A 21,873-nucleotide genomic window follows, 5' to 3' on the forward strand; every position below is an offset into this window, starting at 1 on the left:
GAATTACATGACGCTTAATCATTTCTGTGTTAGCCACTCACCCAACAATTACTGAAGACTGGCCAACCATACATAGTGCCACATGTGATTCAGCCTAATGTCTTCTAAAAAGGCTGCCCAGGACCAATCATGGCATATACTGAATCATGGCCTTTCTACAGCTCAAGCAGAAATACAAACTGCTTCCAACAAATGCTCAGGAAATATTTATTGAGTGAACAATAGCCACATAGTTCCAACAGTCACTTTAACTCAGGGCCACACCACAGGCTTCTCGCACAACAAACACCCCAGGATTATGAATAGTATCTTGGATCTTAAGGGTCATCAGAGTGACCATGGCTGACCACTGAGGACCAAGGGCCAGCAAGACTCTACACAGCGACCACTGATGAGTAGGCTGATGAGCAAGGAATGTCAGTGCGAGGGGAGGTGGAGAGACTGGGCTGCGGAAGAGCAACACCACTGCGCATACTTAGGCATGGTTTTAAACCCCACATGTGCTTATGTAAATTTCTAAAACCTCAGTGAGCCCTCACAGCCTAAGACCTGCTTCATGGTTCTGTGAAGGTACACGGTGACCCTAACCTGACAGCAAGTGTAGGCCAGTGAGGCCAGATGGAGCATTACTACTTGTACCCTCCTTCCTAAACAGACAATGTCTTAAAACAATGTCCATGTGGCTTAATCCTTTTAATCCCTGCACTGTGCAAAGTAAGTGCTCCATAACTGTTCGAGGTGCCTTCCATCCTATCTGCATGATCACAAATGAACCTGCTAGGCATCCAAGCCTACAAGCAGGTAGATGTCTCAGTACACTGTATATTTGCCTTCAGACGCTCATGTAATTATGAAACTTACTCTTTCCCTATTTTTTTAGATGATAAGGATTCCCAGATGTCTTAGTCAGGGTTTCTATTCCCGCACAATACATCATGACCAAGAAGCAAGTTGGGGAGGAAAGAGTTTATTCAGCTCACACTTCCACATTGCTGTTCATCACCAGAGGAAGTCAGGACTGCAATAAGCAGGTCAGGAAGCAGGAGCTGATGCAGAGGCCATGGAGTGATGTCATTTACTGGCTTCCTTCCCCTGGCTTACTCAGCCTGCTTACTTATAGAACCCAGGTCTACCAGCCCAGGGATGGCACCACCCACAATGGGCTGGGCCCTCCCCCTTGATCACTAGTTGAGAAAATGCCTTACAGCTGGATCTCATGGAGGCATTTCCTCAACTGAGGCTCCTTTCTCTGTGATAACTCCAGCTTGTGTCAAGTTGACACACAAAACCAGCCAATATACCAGGTTAGTAAAATTATCTTCTCTCATTCAAAGTAGGTGCAGCTCTATGCAGTTTTCATTTCATAGTCTATTACACATAATTAATTAATTAATTAATGTGTGGAACTTAAATCCTTTCTAGAGTTGACAATATATAGCAATGCATATGCAAGTGATCTATAAGAGACATTTACTTGATTATTTTATTTGAATACTGTGCAAATGAAAAGATAAGAGAATTAAACATTTAACTGCCATACCAATTAATAGGATGCCATTATTGGTCTCATTTTTATCTTGGAGCAAAATCATTATATAGTAATCATCACTAGAGGTGATAGTCAAGTTGGGGCTTTATGGAAGCACTACAACTGAGCAATTTGAATAATACAACAGAAAATCCAATATTGACCCTAGCCTTAACTACCCAACATATAGCGGGAAGCAATGTCTGTCTCCTCATTGTTTTGCACAATTAATCTTAGCTATAACAGACAGTGCTCTTTGCCAGCCTGGAGCTCCAATGTGGTTTTTTAAAATTCAGTACTAATACTGATATCACTAGGCATCAAAAATTGTCTTTTTATTCTAAATACTTCATCCATGATTTACATTCCATCCTGTAACTGATTAATGTCACATCCCATGCAAGGGCCTTTCAGATTTATGAGGCAGGAAAAGGTGTGTGTGCTGTGAGAGGGGCAGGCGGAACAACACACTCGATCTGGACAAGCACACCATAGCTGTGCAAACGGCCATCCATCATCCCCACATTTTGATACTGAGACAGCAATGGAAGGTGCTGTTTCCACACCACTCACCCTGCACACACACAAAGGTTTGCTCCATTGAGAACACAACTGAAGCTGATTGATTAGCTGCTAGAAAAAAATCGATACAAATATCCTAGAAAACACCAGCCTGTGAATTCATTCTGGCGCCAACAAAGTCCTGGTCACTGCTTGACATGTTCTTATAGATATCTAAAAATGCAGCTACACGGAACACAGCCGTCTGAGCCCAAGGACCACAGTTAATCCCTGTGATTTTATTAAAGAAGAAAAAACCCTGACTCAGCAAAGGGAAGGAGGAAGCGAAGACAATTTCCCAACATACAAGTGTAGATTTGTCCCCAAACTAAGAAACACAGTGAAAGTGGGAAGTCAATAAAAAATGCCCATAGGACTAAAGTGAAGAAAAACCGGGGAAAACAGCTATGAAATCAACTAACCATGTTCATGCTTTATAAAAAAAATAATAAGGTCACTGTTTATGTATAATCCTGAGTCCAGTGCTGGCCATGCAGAAGTTCACAGCGCACTTTGGGAAGGGCATGCAGGGGAGCTGAGTCAACACTTTAGAAGGCCGTTTCATAAAGTTTCCAGGTCCTGTGTAGAAATGAAGATAATGCTATCCATTCAAGGTGTTTACAGTGTGAGCTTACAAACTGCTATTTCCTGTCATCAAAAGAGTGACTGTCACATTAACCAACTCATGTACAGAAAATATTCTCTTAAACAGTATTTTAAAGCAAAAGTAACCTCTGTGATTGGATCCCGGGCAGCTCAGCTCTGTCTGTTACAGATGCTACAATGTTCTATGTAAATGAGGTTTTTCCTCCTTGATTCATTCACAATTCCTTCACTGCAGGAAGCATTATCTACTTCCTTCCCCTTCACTCAGCCATATCTCACATACACTACGTAGAATTCTTAAAATAGATAACGCTAAGTCAGCAGTGAGGACAAGGTACAGCTCAGAGAGGCAGACAGCCAGTTAGATCACCAGGCAGTGAGCATCAGAGCGGTGTCCAACCAAAGTGCCTTCGGCAGCCCCCATGGCCTCAGTGCCGATCAAATGAGCCTGCAGCCATCTGAGAACCAGTTCTCAGCATCAACTGTAAGACACACATAACATGAAGCTTCAAGCTTACAATGTTAGTTCAAATGAAAGTAACGTACAGATCACTAACGACAATAATGTCACAATCTTCTGGAACTTTCCCCATAAGCAGACACTAAGTGTTGCTGGCCCGGGATGAGCCCGGTCAGTCACCATCTTTAGCCTAACACTGCACAGCTGACATTACCAACCACCCATGCTGCTTAGAAGAGAAATAAGGCTGCCGAACTGGAAGCACTTACAAAAGTTCCCCAACCAATTATAAAATCCATGTTCTCTTGCTCTTCAGACCTGTATGAGACATGAGTTGGTCCATAAAGAGTCATGATGCAAGCCCGTCAAAAGTATGGCTCAATTATGAAGTAATAAGTAAAGCCTTCACTTACTGAATAATTATTTTATATCTTTATAGTTTTCCATCTTTACAGGTGAAATAAGAGGTGTTTTAAGTCTATGCAATTTCATAATGTTGAAAAATATGCTTCCTATGCGTGTAGAGGTTAACACATAAGTCAGTTATACTTAAAATCTCCATTATCAGACAGACAAATGGAAACAGGAGCCCCAGTCAAAAGTGCCGGCCGGCATGGTGTCTATGCAGACCCTGCCCCTTCGGAAAAGGCTTCCATACTGAAGCAAATGACCATCTCTCAGAGGTTCCCAGAACACATAAAATCTAACAGTTAAAAGCGAATCCTGCCAAGAGCTAACAAGAACTCATTGCCTGCTGGATGTGAGCAAAGCAATAAGTTAAAGAGAAACAGTTTTAAAAATGGTTTTATGTCAATAAATGACATAAAATAAATGTCATTTTCTCCATTTTCTCTATTACATGACACATTCCAAATTCATATTGATAAAAACTTTAAATAAATGAATAAAAGAATGTGTTTGAAAAACAAACCATTGTGACATTTAGGGTTTAAGTACTGAATGCAGTCTTCCAAGCTACTTGCTAAGAGGGAAAGTACGCTGCCAGTAACTATCAGCCCACAAGAAGAGGAGACAATAGTTGATCCACATGTTGGGTGTAAAAACATACCACTGTTATATACACAGATTAAAACAAAGACAAAGAGGAAGCTGGTGGCTTAAGCAGTTATGTGTCAAAACAACTGAGATAAGCTGTGCTGTTTGCTAGGGCAGGGGCCAGTGCTTCAGGCAGCAGCGGGCAGCCCCCACAAAACGCTCCTCTCAGGACCCCACAGAACCACTCTTCCCCAGCCCCACAGCTCTGTGTTTCCTTCCCTCTGCAAAATCCCAAGACCCAGCTATGTAAATTTTTCTCCCACTCCTCCTCCCCTCCCCTCCCCCTCCCTCCCTCCTCCTCCCCTCCCCCTCCCTTCCCCTCCCTTCCTTTCCCTTTCGTTCCCTCTCATTCACCCTTGCACCTTTGGTTCCCTTTTCCATGATATCTAGACATAGGTGATGCTCCAATGTGTTTTTACCTGAGTGGTTAAATTTAAAAACAGTGCAAGAGCATAGCCAATAGAAATACAGCTTAACCAATTAAATCAGATACTATGCTCTGGTAGCTGACACACCCCAGACAGCTAAAGAAACCGGGACAGTTAATGGAAAGGGTTACTTAGGAGATGAACAGGACTTATGAAGAAGACAGACTTCATATAAAACTCTAGAAACTCCTACCTTGAAAGGACTGCTTGGCTCTCCCGACCAGTTCGTCAATGGGATAGCTGGCCAGGTTTCCTCTGGCGTGCTTAGTTTTGCAGTAGGTACAAGCATTGAGACACCTGTTCAAACAGCAGCAATAAGCAAGGCTCAAACCATAGACGTGGTACATAAACTGGCAGAGCAAACAGTGCAGAGACATCTTAGTAACATTTGCTTAATTTCTATGAGCTACAGAAATAATTATCTAAGTGATCTCTATTCCCTCTGTGAAAACAGGGCTGGCAACCTCGTGACTTAAGATTAGAGTTATCCTAAAGCCACAACTCTACACGTCCCAAAGTTTGTACATACTTTATGATTAAACACAGACATTTTTTTCAGGACCCAAGTTTATAAACTCCATGATTAATCAAATAAAATTCAAAACAGCAGTTTAAAAAAAATCATAAACCACCAAAAACTTCTTTGGCCGTCAAATAACTAGAGATATTTTAGTATTGCTTATATGTAATATTGAAGCATGTTCATTGACTCTTTAGCTAAGGATTTAAAAATAAATGAATAGGTGACAGCGGCCTCACAACATTAGAAACTTTTAGAAATTTTCAGACTATTTTTTAATTCCACGAGGAAAATATTAAGATAGGCCTGTGACATGTACATGAGCCAGAGAAACAAACAGGAAGCAACACGAGCTGTGAGAAACGTAAAAACTGACTCATGTCCTAATAGGCTTCATCCAGGGTTCAAAGTTACCTTTTTCACATTAGGATTGATTCCTTTAGTTTAAAAGTACAATTTAAATAAACATATTACAAAATAAATGAAACAATTTAATAAACCAAAGGATGAAGTTTAAGAACAAGGGAGGAAAACAAGTTGTCTATCCTGTGGTTCAGTACCCGCTGGAAGGAACAAAGCCCTCAAGAGACCACTGTTACACAAATGCTTTGAATTGTCACATTGTAAACACACAATTTGACAAATAAACCTTACCAACATGATTTGATGCTATATAACTGTGAGATATAGATGAATTTCTGGTCTTAGTGGTCAAACCAACAATTTCTAGTGTCTTACAGTTTTTCATGTAACTCCAGGAACAGTAACACGTACATTTTGAAAAGTATTTTACTGTTTAGCTAAGATTAATTATTAAATGTCAACACTGTCCTCCCAAGTAATTTATATTTAATTTAAAAAACTCAGGACCTTCTGTGTTTTTGGAAGAATGATGTGTGGCTGTGCTGTCCACAGAAGAGAGCCCTTCTGTTTCTTCTTCATTAAGGGAGAAAAAGCCCTCTGCCTGTGTGTGCACACCCTCTGTCAGTCAGCTCTCTGCCTGTGTGTGCACACCCTCTGTCAGTCAGCCCTCTGCCTGTGTGTGCACACTCTCTGTCAGTCAGCCCTCTGCCTGTGTGTGCACACTCTGTCAGTCAGCCCTCTGCCTGTGTGTGCACACCCTCTGTCAGTCAGCTCTCTGTCTCATCTTCCTGCTGTGTCACCTCATAATGAATTGTTCTGTTTCAAATTCTGGAACACAATTCCCAGCACTGTGCTGGGAACACTGGGAGACCAGTGTGCTCCCTGACTCTTCCTCAAGTGTCCTCATGGACCTGGGATTCCCCTCTAACGAGCATGCAATGAAGTCAGCATGTCCCAGGCAAGCTGCCATGTCAGGCTCCAATGCCACCTCAGGGGCCCTGCTCTCTTCTTCATCCCATCCAGAAGAAGGGCGGTAACAAGTCCAGGGACAATACTGAAAGAAGCCACTACCATTTCTGACTGGGATTTGCTTCTTAAAAGACACAACATCAAAAGAAAGGGTGTGGAAGAAAAATGGGCAAAAACAAAGTGGATGAAGTATTCTAAAGAAAACACAGGAGAACTAAGAAAGCTAGCCATGTAGAAACGCTTTTTACTGTTGGTCAGTTTTATGTAGTAGCCACTCAGCATTTGTGTGCTGTCATGGGACAGTTTGCTCAACTCTGAAGCACATGTACCGAGTGTCCAAGTCTGTGGAGCACATGTATTTCAGACAGCTTAGTTTAGAAGCAGGTGTGGAAACCAAGCCACAGTTCCCGACTATCTTATTCAATAACAAAGGTGCAGCTACTCCATGAAAAGCTGCTTGTGAAAATGTACTAAAAAGACAAAATGAGTGATATTCTAAAACATTCCCAATAAAAAGCAAGGAAATATAAATACTACATTAGGAATTCAAAATATTCTTCATTCAGCCTTTCTTCCACACATTGATGAAATATCTTGAATTCTAGATTTCCATTGAATAAAACAGATTAATTCTTGTCTGTCAAAAGAAAAAAAAAAAAAAAAACTCCAAAAAACTTGCTATTGTTAGCAACCTTAAACTCAACAACTCTAAAATGTACCTTTTTGTATGGAAAGTGCATATTTCCATAAACATGTCACAGCAGGACCAACAAGTAGTAAGTCTATGTCTAGCTTCTGAATAGGAGGGTCTGTTACAACACAGAGAAAAAGCAGTGCCAAAGCACTAAAGGGTGAGCTTTTGATGTTACAAAACAAAAATTTTTGCAGTCACCAGAAACTGTGTTGACCAATTGTTTCAACACTTTAAAATAAAGGAATTCATAATAGACAGTTTCAATTGTCCATAAGCAATTAAGAAACTGTCCAAGAGTAAGACTGAGCCAGTTTCTTTAACAGTCAGAAAACAAAAGATCTTTGAAGGCTCACCACTTTAAGTCTCAGAACTGCAAGGAAACAGGAAACCCTCCTCCTACCCTAGCTGTGGTGACAGAAGAGAAAGCTCTAATACACCTACAAATCTTGTGAGCTGGCCATTGGCCAAGAAACACCAACCAGCTCAAGAGCAAAAAGAGATTAGGCAGTGAACTTAGCAGTGTGGCCCCAAAGTCTGCAAACGCACATTCTGGATAGCATTATTAAAGTACAAGGTGGTTCAGAAGTCACGAGTGCCCATGGAGCACAGGTGAGTACTGACAGGGAACACAGGTGTGTACTGACAGGGAACACAGGTGTGTACTGACCGGGAACACAGGTGTGTACTGACAGGGAACACAGGTGAGTACTGACAGGGAACACAGGTGTGTACTGACCGGGAACACAGGTGATACTGACAGGGAGCACAGGTGAGTACTGACAGGGAACACAGGTGATACTGACAGGGAACACAGGTGTGTACTGACCGGGAACACAGGTGATACTGACAGGGAGCACAGGTGAGTACTGACAGGAAACACAGGTGAGTACTGACAGGGAACACAGGTGAGTACTGACCGGGAACACAGGTGATACTGACCGGGAACACAGGTGAGTACTGACCGGGAACACAGGTGAGTACTGACCGGGAACACAGGTGATACTGACAGGGAACACAGGTGATACTGACAGGGAGCACAGGTGAGTACTGACAGGAAACACAGGTGAGTACTGACAGGGAGCACAGGTGATACTGACAGGGAACACAGGTGAGTACTGACAGGGAGCACAGGTGAGTACTGACCGGGAACAAAGGTGAGTACTGACAGGGAACACAGGTGAGTACTGACAGGGAACACAGGTGAGTACTGACAGGGAACACAGGTGTGTACTGACCGGGAACACAGGTGTGTACTGACAGGGAACACAGGTGAGTACTGACCGGGAACACAGGTGAGTACTGACAGGGAACACAGGTATGTACTGACAGGGAACATTGGTGAGTACTGACAGGGAACACAGGTGAGTACTGACAGGGAGCACAGGTGATACTGACAGGGAACACAGGTGAGTACTGACAGGGAACACAGGTGAGTACTGACAGGGAACACAGGTGATACTGACAGGGAACACAGGTGAGTACTGACCGGGAACACAGGTGAGTACTGACAGGGAACACAGGTGTGTACTGACCGGGAACACAGGTGAGTACTGACCGGGAACACAGGTGAGTACTGACCGGGAACACAGGTGAGTACTGACAGGGAACACAGGTATGTACTGACAGGGAACATTGGTGAGTACTGACAGGGAACACAGGTGAGTACTGACAGGGAACACAGGTGTGTACTGACAGGGAACACAGGTGATACTGACCGGGAACACAGGTGATACTGACAGGGAACACAGGTGAGTACTGACAGGGAGCACAGGTGATACTGACAGGGAACACAGGTATGTACTGACAGGGAACACAGGTGTGTACTGACAGGGAACACAGGTGAGTACTGACAGGGAACACAGGTATGTACTGACAGGGAACACAGGTGATACTGACAGGGAACACAGGTGATACTGACAGGGAACACAGGTGAGTACTGACCGGGAACACAGGTGAGTACTGACAGGGAACACAGGTGTGTACTGACCGGGAACACAGGTGAGTACTGACCGGGAACACAGGTGAGTACTGACCGGGAACACAGGTGAGTACTGACAGGGAACACAGGTATGTACTGACAGGGAACATTGGTGAGTACTGACAGGGAACACAGGTGAGTACTGACAGGGAACACAGGTGTGTACTGACAGGGAACATTGGTGAGTACTGACAGGGAACACAGGTCAGTATTGACACAATAGCTCACCCCTGAAGCCAATGGAAACAAAATCCCTTAGCGTGTTCTTTCCACAAACCTTGGATGCTGTGAGTTCGAGAGTAATGTAAAACCATAGGTCCACGCTAAACCATAGCTGGTATTATCTGTTTTTAATGGAAAGGGGCAGAGTGAGAAGCCCTCTCTGACTGAGGCTCCTGTTTCTCCTGGATTCTTGTTGTAGATTACATGTGAATACGCAAACCCACTTTAGAATAAAGCATTAACACTGAAGTATAAATGACTGAGATAGTTCGGAGCCATCCCTTCATATACTTTAATCCTTTCTTTAAAATCAGTTGCTATAGTATGAAGCTGCTTAGAAGCTTCAAGTGTGACAAAATAATAAACTTTTAGAGCTCAGTCTGAGAAAAGCTACACTGTGACATGCCCGTGTTCTTCTGCACCAAGGTATCACCATGAAAAGGAAAAATGAAAATTCAATGAACAACCCCCACAGAATAAAGCTGAGGCAGGCCTGGCTGTTAAATAGCACCCAGTGAGCCTCATCGGTGGCACTTTAAAGGACTTTTCCAACAAAAAGACTTAAGTATTTGAATTACCAAACAAATACAGGAGATGCTATCAGTCGGGTAATAAAGATATGTCTGCATCGGAGTCTGAAACCCAAGCAAAGGAAAATGGAGCAGCAGAGACCCAGCAGAAGGGAGGCTCCGGAATGATGGAGCCTTTGGCTTCCTGAGACCAGGATTTTCCCGCCTCATCACTACCGATTCCCCCAAACACCATTTCCATGATTTCCACTGGGCCCTTTCCAGACTCCTGTCTCCTGTGTGGTAAAAATTACTTTATATGTACCAGAGATCTAGGAAGTGAGAGACTCTCAGGACTCAAAGGAGGGCCCTAGATGAAATGTCCTACAGTGGAAAATGGGAACTTGTAGAGCCCACCTCCAGCAGAAAGACAGGAATCAAGAGAGAGATGTGGTTGCCATCCCACAGTCAAAAACTCTGCCATACCTGTCTGAGAGAACAGCAGAAATGGAAATGGAGAAGAGCCTAAGGAAAAGAAGGTCCAGAAAAAGGCCCAAAACGGGATCCAGCTCAAGGGGAATCCCCACAGCCTCACACTATCACTGAGGCTATGGAGTGCTCACAAAACCGACCTACCATGGCTGCCCTCTGAAGGACCCAACAAGCAGAGGAAAAAGTCAGATGCAGGTATTTACAGAAGCTGCTGACCCTGTGCTTGAATTAGGGAAAAGCTGGAGGAAGCTGAGGAGGAGGGTGACCCGGTAGGACCAGCAGTCTCAGTTAACCTGGACCCCCGAGATCTCTAAGTCACTGGACCACCAACCAGGCAGTATACACCAGCTGCTATGACGTCCCCAACACATATCCAGCAGACCACTGCCATTTCTGGGTTCAGTGATAGAAGATGCCCCTAACCCTCAAGAGACCTAAGCCCCCAGGGAGTTTAGAGGTCTGATGTGGTGGGGAAATCCTTGTGGAGATGGGGGTGGGGAGGGTGGAGGAGGTATGGGATGTGGAATAGTTGGAGGGTGGACCATGAGGGGAATAAAATCTGGAGTGTAAAAATATTCAAATAAAAAATTAAAACATGCCATTATACATACTGCACCACCCCCTTTATTCCACGCAATTGAGCATCATTCTTTATTTCAAAAGGCTGCATTAAGGGGTTTTCACTCCCATGGATTCCATCTCCACTCCTCTTACCTGAAGGAATTATTCTTATGGCCAGCACCCATCGATTCCCATAAAGCTAAAGACCTTAAAGTGACTCTAGTAGGAAGGACAGCTAATAATAACAAAAGAAGATAGTGCAATGCTTGCCTGATACAAAGTTAGGCATCTTACATAGTAAACATACATGTGGTATTACCTGGATTTTTTCATAAAGGAAACTAAAGCTCAAAGGGACTATAAATTGTGCCCAAAGGTACACAAAGCCAAGTCCGGATCAATTTCTTCCTTGTTCTTTTCTTTACATAATACTAAAGACCACACCCAGGAGCTTGAGCATGTTAACGTTGTGCTATCATAACCCAACCGCAGACCCAATTCATCCTACCCGAAATTTCAACAGCACAAATTGAATTCTGCATTACTCTTCTAACACAAAAACTAACTGGAGGTGAGGACACCGACTGGCTGCATGCGCCTTTAAAAGCCTTACAGCTGTCCTGATGACCAAGTACCTTGCTATACAACAGTGGAGATTTAAGTTCAAATCCTCAGCACTCCTGTAAAGAGCTAGATACAGCCACCCATGCAACTATGAGCACACAGTGTGACTGGATGGAAACAGGAACTGGGAAGGGTCTGGGCCACCAGCCTAGTTCCAGGTTCAAAGAGAGACACTAACTCAGGAGAATAGGAAAGAGACGCTTAAGGTAAGGCACAGTACTGTGGCTTTCATGTGGCCAGGTGTCTATGTACACCACTGACATACATCTGCAAATAAAAATCTTACATCTGCCTTCATAAGCAGGCAGCAATATTTACTGTGCGCCGCAACCTTTAACGGTGTGTGTATCTCACCAAATGCCAACAAACACCTGGTGCTGCAGGGGACCTCTAATGGACTAGATAAGGTACCAGGCCACACAGCCTTGTACAGTTAGGAAGCGTGCCATGCAGGGAGGTTCTCCACAGAACACACACAGGGAAAGAGAACACATCATGCCTAGATAAGAACTTCCTCTAAAGTTACACTGCTTTGTGCTGACGCTACTAGTTTTTAAGTTGTTTTCTATTTCCTCTTCCCTTTCTTCCCTCTGAACGCCCCCATGCACCCTTCACTGTTCTTTTCAAATCAATGGCCTCCTTGTTCTCTGTCTGCCTCTCTGTCTGTCTGTCTCTCTCTCTGTCTGTCTCTCTCCCTGTCTCTCTGTCTCTCTCTGTCTGTCTCTCTGTCTGTCTCTCTGTCTGTCTCTCTGTCTCTGTCTCTCTGTCTCTCTGTCTCTGTCTCTCTGTCCCTCCCCCCCTCTCTCTCCCCTAAAAGCCTAAGTACAGCCTTCTCAGTGTACATAAAGTTCTTGGCTGACCATTAGTACTGGATAACCAACTTACGAACTTCTTCCCTAGAGAAGACTATTTCTCCCTTTCTCAGCGTTTCCTGATTGCCTGCACTTTCTTGTGTAGGTTTCAAGCCTCATGGCTTCCCCGATCTCATCAGCATGTTTCCTGCTCTTGTCCCGTTCAGCTCTTCTTTATGTAGTTTTGTGGGTGAGACATGGGTCTGGCTTCTGACATTCTTCAGAGACACAATCTTATCAGAAACTCTCTGTTCCTCTTGGCTCTTGCAATCTTTCCACTCTTGTGTCTGCAATGATTACTGAGCCTTAAAGGTGCAGGAGCTGCATTGTACTAAACTCCACAACTCTGTATTTGGAATGTTGTGGCTTTCTGTAATGGTCTCTGTGGAAGATGAGCATCACATTCATCGGTGGGGAGACAGACCCACAGTTACTATTAAAAACAAAAAACAAAGATAGGCACCAAAATAAAAAGAGTGAAAAAATTGTATACAAGCATACACATACAATGTCACAAAGCTCATATTTCTTAGTTCTTAGACCACCAAAGAACCATTGAAGTCTCTTGAACCTATCTGCATATGCCATTCTTTATTATAGGCCCATTATTCCTTGTAAGTCAAGAAAAGTCCTTAGAATCAAAAATGTACCAAAAAGGGCAAGAAACCATCTTTGTGCAGCTGAGGACTGCCCCAGCTAGGGCTCTATCCACTGATGGAACGTAGAATGGACAGCACACACATGTGGTGGTGATAGTTCCAGGTCAACTGCTGTGTTTTCTATCTATAGCTCACAGATGTCTTCTAGGAGTTGGCCTTGTGCCCATAGCAGCAGAAACTGTTTTCTGAAGGTGTTTATTAAGCAGCAAGATAAAAGATAAGCAAGAAGCAAGTGCGTCTACCACCGTGTATGTGCGAATGTAATGAGCATTCCTAGAGATATGGCTTTAGGCTTTAAGTGGAGCATTTTATTTCCTAGAAATCTGTCACAAGCTTGTGAACATGACCATTTGATATAGTCCATGCATCAAGACAAACAAGATTGCAGATCAGGCGTACTACAAAGGCCTCAGAGAAGGGGCTGTGTAGAGAATTGCTTAGATTTCTGAATTTGTGACAAAATCAAACAAAAAATAGAAATAAAAAACTTCAAGCATAATACTCATCAAGGTCATTCTCTAATTTTACAGCTAAAAAATAAATTCAACACAATTTTGCTAGTAGAACCCAAGAAGAAAAGACAGATTGGAAATGCAGCTTTCTTCCTGGCTAAAGGCAGCATCACCAGATGCACAGGTCCCATCAGAACCAGTAACCCTCCAGAAGTACCGTGGAAGTGTTGAGAGGAGAGAGCAGGGTGGAAAAAAGGGCACTGCCAGTGTTCTGGGGAAAGAGAATTCCTTTTAGTTGAGTTGTTTTATTTTCAGTGTTTATTTGTACCATTTTTTAAAACTGGTCTCAAATGTTTTTAAAATTCATTTACTTAAACACAATCTTGGTGAATCACACCATATAAATGCACTGTCTTTGTAAGCAGAACACGAAGACTGACGTCTCCACAGCACCTCAGTCCTGTTGGTACTGCCTACAGAAACCAGCAGACATGTGTCAGAGCCAAAGACCGACGGATGCCAAGTTTTCCCTTGTCATTGACTCATTTTTATTTATTTGGAGAAATAAAAAGGAGACATACCACTATTATCAACTGATATTTTTAGGGAAAAGAGATTTATTCCATTTATTCTTTCCAACTATCTGTCTGTCTGTCTGTCTGTCTACCTATCTATTTATCTGTCTGTCTGTCTGCCTGCCTGCCTGCTTGTCTGTGTGTCTGTCTATGTGTGAATGCACATCACTGATGTGTGGATGTTCATGGAGACCAGAAGAAACATTAAGATGCCCTAGAGCTAGAGCCACCCGAGATGGTGCTGGGAAAACAACCATGGTCCTCTGTAAGAGCATCAAGTGGTCGAAACTGCTGAGTCATCTCTCTAGTCTGCTATCAACGTATTTCTGCTGGTGGTATTTGTTGTTGTTGTTGTTGTTCTTCTTATTGCTGTTGTTGTTAAAGTTGAAAAAACAATCCACACTGAAAATAATCCATCTGGAGCTGAAGAGATGACGCCATAATGTAGAGCACTTTCTGGTCTTACAAAGACACAGTTCTGGTTCTCAATATCCACATGGCAGTTCATAGACTTCCTTTATCCCAGTTCCATCAAGAGCACTTGGCTGAACTCAGAGGGGACCAAGCACACAGACAGTGCAGAGACGTACATGCGGGCAAAACACTCATATGCATAAATTTAAATTCATCTAAACAAATTTTGAATTAAAGTAACTGATCAAAGGACTTGCTGATACACAGCAGTACTGCCAGGCCTACAGATCTTGGCCTCACTCTGAGAAATCAAATGGGCTCTGCCAGTGCACATTCACACTGTAGTGTAGGACAGTGGGATTAAACATCTAACAAATCTTACACTTGTTTTCTTTATTTTAGTCTTTGGCAACCAAAACACATTTTCCCAGATCCCTGCACACAAGATTTCTATGCTGCTGAGGTGATCTTTTTATGTTAAACTCTATGACCAAAGGTGAGAGCTGAAACCTTATATTGCATCCACACAAACGCTGTGGTATAAAGAAAAAAGAGCCAGGTAGATCTAAAATAATGAACATCTATAATATTATGTAGAAAGTTTGCATATAAAGAAATTAAGATCAATCTTTTGTTGACCATATACAAGAATGGAGGATTTTTGTTTTGTTTTGAGGATGTCTGTTGAATGACTCTGAAGAAAAGAGGACACAAAATTCTACAAGTTGTAGAGATGGGAAGTAACAGTGGCTATAGAAAACAACTTTATAATTCCTTAAAAAGATAGAGAAGAAAGATGGTATGATCCAGATACACCACAGAAACAAAAGAATTACACACAAACACTGACAGATTTGTTCAACAATGTTTACAGTAAGTATTACTCTCATAGCAAAAATGCCAAAACAAACCCACAAATATTGATCATAATTAGAATATACAAAGTAAGTCTGGTAGGCACATAGAATAGAATAGTATGGGGCCTTAAAAATGAGATCTGCCACATGCTACCCCTAGGGAGAGCCATAAATGTACAACACTAAGTGGAAAAAGCAAATCACAAAAAACCAAAAAGATGTGATTCCAACTGAAAGGTAAGTAGTGTAGCCAAATTCGGATGCAAAAAGTGGGAAAGTTGCCAAGGATGAAGACAAGAGGGAGCAGGGATGCTGCTGTTTGATGAACACAATCTAAGGTTGGAGAAATAGAAAAACTCTGGAGTCAAATGATGGGGAGGGTCTCCCAACAAACACTAAGACTGAGGTAAGTGCTCCCAAATTGTATAACCAAGAAAACTAACTTTTCAATTTTAAGATGTGCATAGTGCATGTGTGTGCAATTTGAAGTAAGGTCCCACTCTCTAATCCACTTGCTAATGTAGTCCAGGTTAGATTCAAACTCACCGGGATCCTTCTACCTTACCTCCTGTGTACTGGAGTTCTAAGTATGAGTCACCATGTGTCCTTTAAAACTCACAGAATAATTAAGAAACTGGGAAGACAGCTTAGTTGACTTAAAAAAAAAAAAAAAAAAAAAAAAAAAACTTAACAATTGAAGTCCCAGGCCATTCAGAGACATCTCACAAAAAATCTTATGTGTGGTTGACCTCTGAGCAACACACGCACGCGCACACACACACACACACACACACACACACACACACACACACAGAGGGGGGGAGGAAGGAGGGAGGAAAAGACAGACATGGAGACACCTGGAGAAACACACGAACACTGGATAAGAATAGCTGAAAAAGGAGAAACTCTATAGACAACTTCAGGAGTTCACAGATCTGTTACAAGGCAGACATGGCTGTTAAATTTCAACACAAACACAAAAGAACAGGACCCGAGGAGCTTTGTTCAGAATCAGTTCCATGTTGTCCCTGTACTGACTGCCAAACAAGTCCCATCTCTAGACATAATGAAACGTATTAAATAGCAGAAATGGTTGTTTTGTCCCAGAGCGACTCCGCATGTGCTGTTGGTATTTCATCACTGACTGTTTTGTACAGAACAAGAGTATTGTTGCTTACACACCACTTCTCAGCATCAACACCCATTTTCTTATGCAACTTCAAGTTTGGTTGGCAGGTCAAAGACATTTTTTCCAACCACAGACAAAATGTCTTTTGATACTCAAAGAAAATGTTCAAGGAAATGTTCCCAATAAAAGACAACAAAAACAATGGCATGTAAGTGCTTCAGCAGTCTAGGGAACAGCTGAAGTGACTCCAATTAACCTCGGGAGAAATGTGACCAGGTCCTAGAACACACCTAGTCTATGTCTGCAAACAGAGACTTAGACATGCTTGCAGAACGCCACACAGCTGGGAGGAGGCAGGCAGAGACATCTATTGTGCTTTCTGAGACTGGACTCCATAGCTCAGGCTGACCTTTTTCTTTTATTTACTGTGAGCACAGAGAATGCAGTGGATGGTCACATCACATGCACACTCAGAAGCAGAGAGGGAATTCTGGTGCCCACCCACTCTCCTTTATATGCAGCCACAAGCCCAGCCCATGGGATGGTGCCTCCAAGTTTCCACATTCACAGTGGCCTTTCCCCCTCTGTTGAAGTCAGAACTGTCTCTCTGAGATTGTGGATCTCATCTAGTTGACCAAAAAACTGACCATCACAGAAAGCTCTGCACTCAAGCCACACAATGAAATTAAGACTTTGGTCTCAGAACTCAGGACATTAGTCTTTCCATCTCCGGGACTCTGAGCTCCTATCTCCTGTCTCTGCCTTCACACAGCTGGGAAGCATTTGCTGCCACACAGTAAGCAGAACCCAGGCCCCAGGCACACTAGGCCAGAAGTCTACTAGCTGACTGAGGATGGTATTACTGAATCTTCCACGTAGCCCTGACACGCTTTTGAAGCTTCATATACTACTATAAGTCCAAAAAGGCTTGATCCTGACTTTCATTCTCACCTCTCACTTCTCTGCATTACAGAATGCTGACTTCTAAATGGAATATTTAGTTTGTGAAATGTAAATCCTATCACTTACCTTCAAATCTCGTGAGGAAAGATGTTTTTATTTAAACTATATGTTTGTAAGTTATATATAGTTTATACATAGAGATTATATGTATATAGATATATATGTGTGAGTGTTTATATGTGCATGTGTTTATATGTAAGGACTGGGAACATACTTCACCAATTAAGAGCTCTTACTGCTCTTGCACAGGACCTGAACTCGGATCCCAGAATCAATGTTGAGCAGCTCACAATCACCTATAATTCCAGATTCAGGGAATCTGATGCTCTCTTCTGGACTCCATAAATACTGGTGTGTACACACACACACACACACACACACACACACACACACCCCAGAATGTAAAGCTGTACAGGGGCAGATCGAGAATGACCCATGGAGCGCCAGCAGCACCCTGTGCCAGGCTCTTCAGACACTACGCAAACCCTGAGAAGCACCCCGTGAAGTGGCTGCCACCGGCATTCTCTCCAAAGATAAAACAGACATAGAAACATAAATAATCTGACAAATATCGCAAACATTATACAGCTGGTTAAGTAGGTGAAGCAGACAGTCTGGCTCCACTACGCACACTCACAACCATTACACACGCTACATGTCATAACATATTGGAAATAAAGATAAGTTTGATAATGCTTAACAAGCTCTCTAATGGGAACATAATAGAAAATATTTCAGTTGTCTTGCTGATACTAAGCCTAAATTTTTAGTAATGCTCATTACCATTAGGAAAATATTTAACAAAGACTATAAAGGGCTACTTGCAAAAATCTTTGCAAAAAGGCAAGCATGAAAGATCTGAGAGACTGAGGCAGAATTGTGAAGTTAGGGCCAGCTTTAAACAAAACAGAACAAAGCTCATTTTCTTTCTAATTTCATAATCAGTGCATGAATATAAAAAGGAAGGCAATGGGGTTGGTACCTGGCACGGTAAAGAAATAAACATATTATCTTTGGATAACATAAAAGAGCAGGTGATGAGTCAGAACTTTCACAAACTGGCACATGATGAAAACGTTCAGCAAATCAGGTGCCTGGTGCTGAGGTGCAGGTAGACTACCCAAATAATTAGAGGTCTGCAGGAAGCTCAGAGGTCATGCTAAGTGTGACTCATGCCTCTCACAGCAAAACAAAATCAACCAGACATTTATCTCTTCAAAACAAGACACTGGGTCTGGCAGCAGCCCACAAGCAAGAAAGAGCACGTGAAAGTCAGACACTCGTGTGCTGGTTAAAAATAAAAGGGTGGGAACCACATGACGAGCGATGACTCTACGCTGACCTCTGAGACACACAATGCCATTTATAACTTCCACATTTCAAAACACCTGAAAGCATCAACTTTCACAAGACAACTAGCAAAGAAAACTAAAGGCCACTTTGTAAGTCAGAGTTCCAGTGTGCTGTCCTCCATCTGAAGAACAAAATCTTGAGATGCTGGTAACACTGGCTTCAGTGATGAGGCCTTTCTTTGTCCCTGTCAACAGGGACAGTGTAGTCACCCCTCCCTGCCTTTAGCTCTGTAGGCTGGGTCCACAGGTATGGAGAAGAGACTTAGCCCAGCTTCTTCATGAAGGAGAAAAGGCTTCCACTGATCCATCCACTGAAACATGGATTCTGTTTGAAAGGTTGTGAAATCATGAGCCAGAGCAAGAATACTTTCAGACCCAATTCAGGTCCCAGCAGTTAGGAAAGACAGAGGCTTTTGTGCCCAAAATGTACTATAAAACTCCCCACACACCTCCCCCAGGAAAAAAAATCAATAAAACAAAATGGAAAAACCAAACCCAACAAAGCTGCCATCAAAGTAAGAGCACAGGGCTGGGTGGGGCCTGTGACTGAGCCTTACCAAGGCGCATTTAACAGTGTTTCATTGGGTCACAATGCAGCTAGTACGGATAGCAACAAACTGAGCCAGTTGTGATCCATTAATTGTACTATTATCATCAGCAACATTTGTAATTTTTTCAATTTATTTTATTCTATATGGATGGATGTTTTGCCTGAATGTGTTAACTATGTGCATACTGATAAAGGTCAGAAGAGGGCATTGGATCCCCAAAAACTAGACTTAAGAAAGTTTTGAACTTTCATGTAACTGCTGAGAACTGGTGCTAAAATTGATCTGTAAGAGCAACAAGTGCTCCAAACTGAGCCATCTCTCCAGCACAGAACTAGTGTTAAGGTAAATACAGACTGTCACTGAGTAATATACACCCAGGCCCAGAACTATTAGAGTAACAAGGACATGTTCCACATGTTCAGAACACTAGCAAGAAAACCACAAGGATACTCAGTGTGGGGGGAAGGGGAGGAAAGAGGGAGAGGGAGAGAGGGAGGGAAAGAAGGAGAGGGAGAGAGGGAGGGAGGGAGGGAGGAAGAAAGGAAGAAGTGGGGGGGAGAAAGCATCTGACTATTCCGTCTATCTCTCCATGCATCTTCCTGGGCTGGTAACTATCTTACACCAACCAGCAACCATTATAACTTCAGCCTTACCCACTTATACCCTTAATGAGAGCCCAAGTCTCAGCAGGGCTCAGCTTAGAAACCTGTTATACTCATGTGCAAATCCATCCTACCCATTGAAATTACTAATTCCATATGGATTAACTGAACATTTAACCTTTGTGTGAGGAATAAAAAAGTGACTAAATTATAAAGTTTGAAGAGTTTCCACAAGAAAGGAATAGAAACCGTGGGAAAGAAGACTCAGAAAAAGAGATACACGCAAGAGAAAGGATTAATGATTAAAACTCAACAAGAGTTCCAAACACCACCAAGAGCTCAAAATTGAGACATTCTTCTCTCCAGCTTCATCAGAAGAAAGGAGAGTAGCATAGAGGGGCATGGAGACAGCAGAAATATGATTATATATCCAACCAAATTTAACAATTAACCACAAGTTGCAGGTAGAAGAATTAAAACATCTTATTTTTTATTACCAAAAACAGACCACTGAGTATTTATACAGCAGAATTTACTGGGCCATGGCATTGCTTCCACACAGTCTGTGTGTGTCAGCCTCTCATGACAGAGTGCAATGGCCTCTGATTTCCTGCCTCCTAAAATGTCCACCATGTGTGAACCTTTGTGTACAGTGTGGGCAGGATCAGAAAACCACTTCAGACACTACAGTGCTTCAACGTGGTAAAAAGTCCTCTGCATGATTCCATAACTTCTGCCCACCAAGGAAGGACTCCTTTGCTGGCCTTGAGGGAGCAAGCTATCAAAGTAGGAACAGCGGTGCACTGGGGAGTCCTCTAGTGGAGCTCCAGTAAGAGACCAGGCACCTGGATACAACAGTCTATAAAGAACTGCATGTTCCAAAACACACAAAACTTGGAAAAGTCTTCACCCCAGCTAGAAGAGACTTCAAATGATATAGCAGCCATTACAAATGCCTTACTGCAGGCTGGCTAAAGAGCACAGCCCCTAGACACCTGACTCGGACAGAGCCAAATGAGTGTGCTGTGAGCAACCACACTTGGGTAACACATATCGACAATGTACACACAGAGACAAGATCTTGGAGCACTCAGCTATAAATGGGATATCTCTATCAAACCCCTCTCCTCACGGCTCACAGATGTGTGCTAACCAGGAGGGAGAAAAACGGCAAGAGCCAGAGATGGTAAACAATCCCAAAGAAACACAGTAAGAGGATTGATGTGACTTACACAAGTTCAAACCAACAAAATCTCAGGACTGAGACAGGTACCTGGGCATAAAGTCCTGGTTCTGACAAGAAGACATTTGCAACTGATATCTGATAGGAACTGGAAGATCAGTTTATGTGGGTTTTGAAAGGCCAAAGTTGGAAACGTGAAAGGTCGAGTTTGGTCGAAGCCCAGAGGACGGGTAACTGTTAACCGGCAGGTGCTTTCTGAACTCCCGATTGCAAATCCACTTTGCCTGAACGCACCACAATGGGGCAGATGTACAAGGTTCTAGGCAAGCACCAAACCCCACCTCCACAGGAGAGAGTGACACAGATTCTAGCCAAATCAGCCACTTCCTAAGTCCCTCCCCTGCACACACACACACACACACACACACACACACACACACACACACACACACACACGGAGCATTAGAAAAACAATTATGACCAATCTTCGAGGCAAATGTATCGGAATCTGGTGGTTGGATTCCAGGCTGTTTAAAAAGAACAGAACAAAGGAGAGAGGCAAGAGAGAATAAAGACACACGTTGAAACCTTCTCCTCAGTTCTGGCTCCTTTGTGGTCCTGATGCCTTCTTTCATCCTCCGTGAGCTGAGCACTTTATCCCAGAGCCTTACTGCATGCTCTGTACTTTTCTAACAGGCAGGCAGGGGGTTATGG

At 43.0% G+C, this 21,873-nt stretch overlaps 1 protein-coding gene across 2 annotated transcripts in view; it reads right to left on the reverse strand.

The window, feature by feature from the left end:
* The window catches only part of CDKAL1 (CDKAL1 threonylcarbamoyladenosine tRNA methylthiotransferase), a 468,079-nt gene that overhangs the window by 267,002 nt on the left and 179,204 nt on the right, over positions 1-21,873 (reverse strand). For both annotated transcript variants that reach the window (XM_080917709.1, XM_080917710.1), the window contains one exon: positions 4,833-4,936. In XM_080917709.1, coding sequence (XP_080773835.1) covers positions 4,833-4,936 — 104 coding nt within the window. The remainder of the gene's footprint in view (positions 1-4,832; positions 4,937-21,873) is intronic.

Source organism: Micromys minutus, assembly GCF_963924665.1.
Source record: "Micromys minutus genome assembly, chromosome: 6".
Lineage (NCBI taxonomy): Eukaryota > Metazoa > Chordata > Mammalia > Rodentia > Muridae > Micromys > Micromys minutus.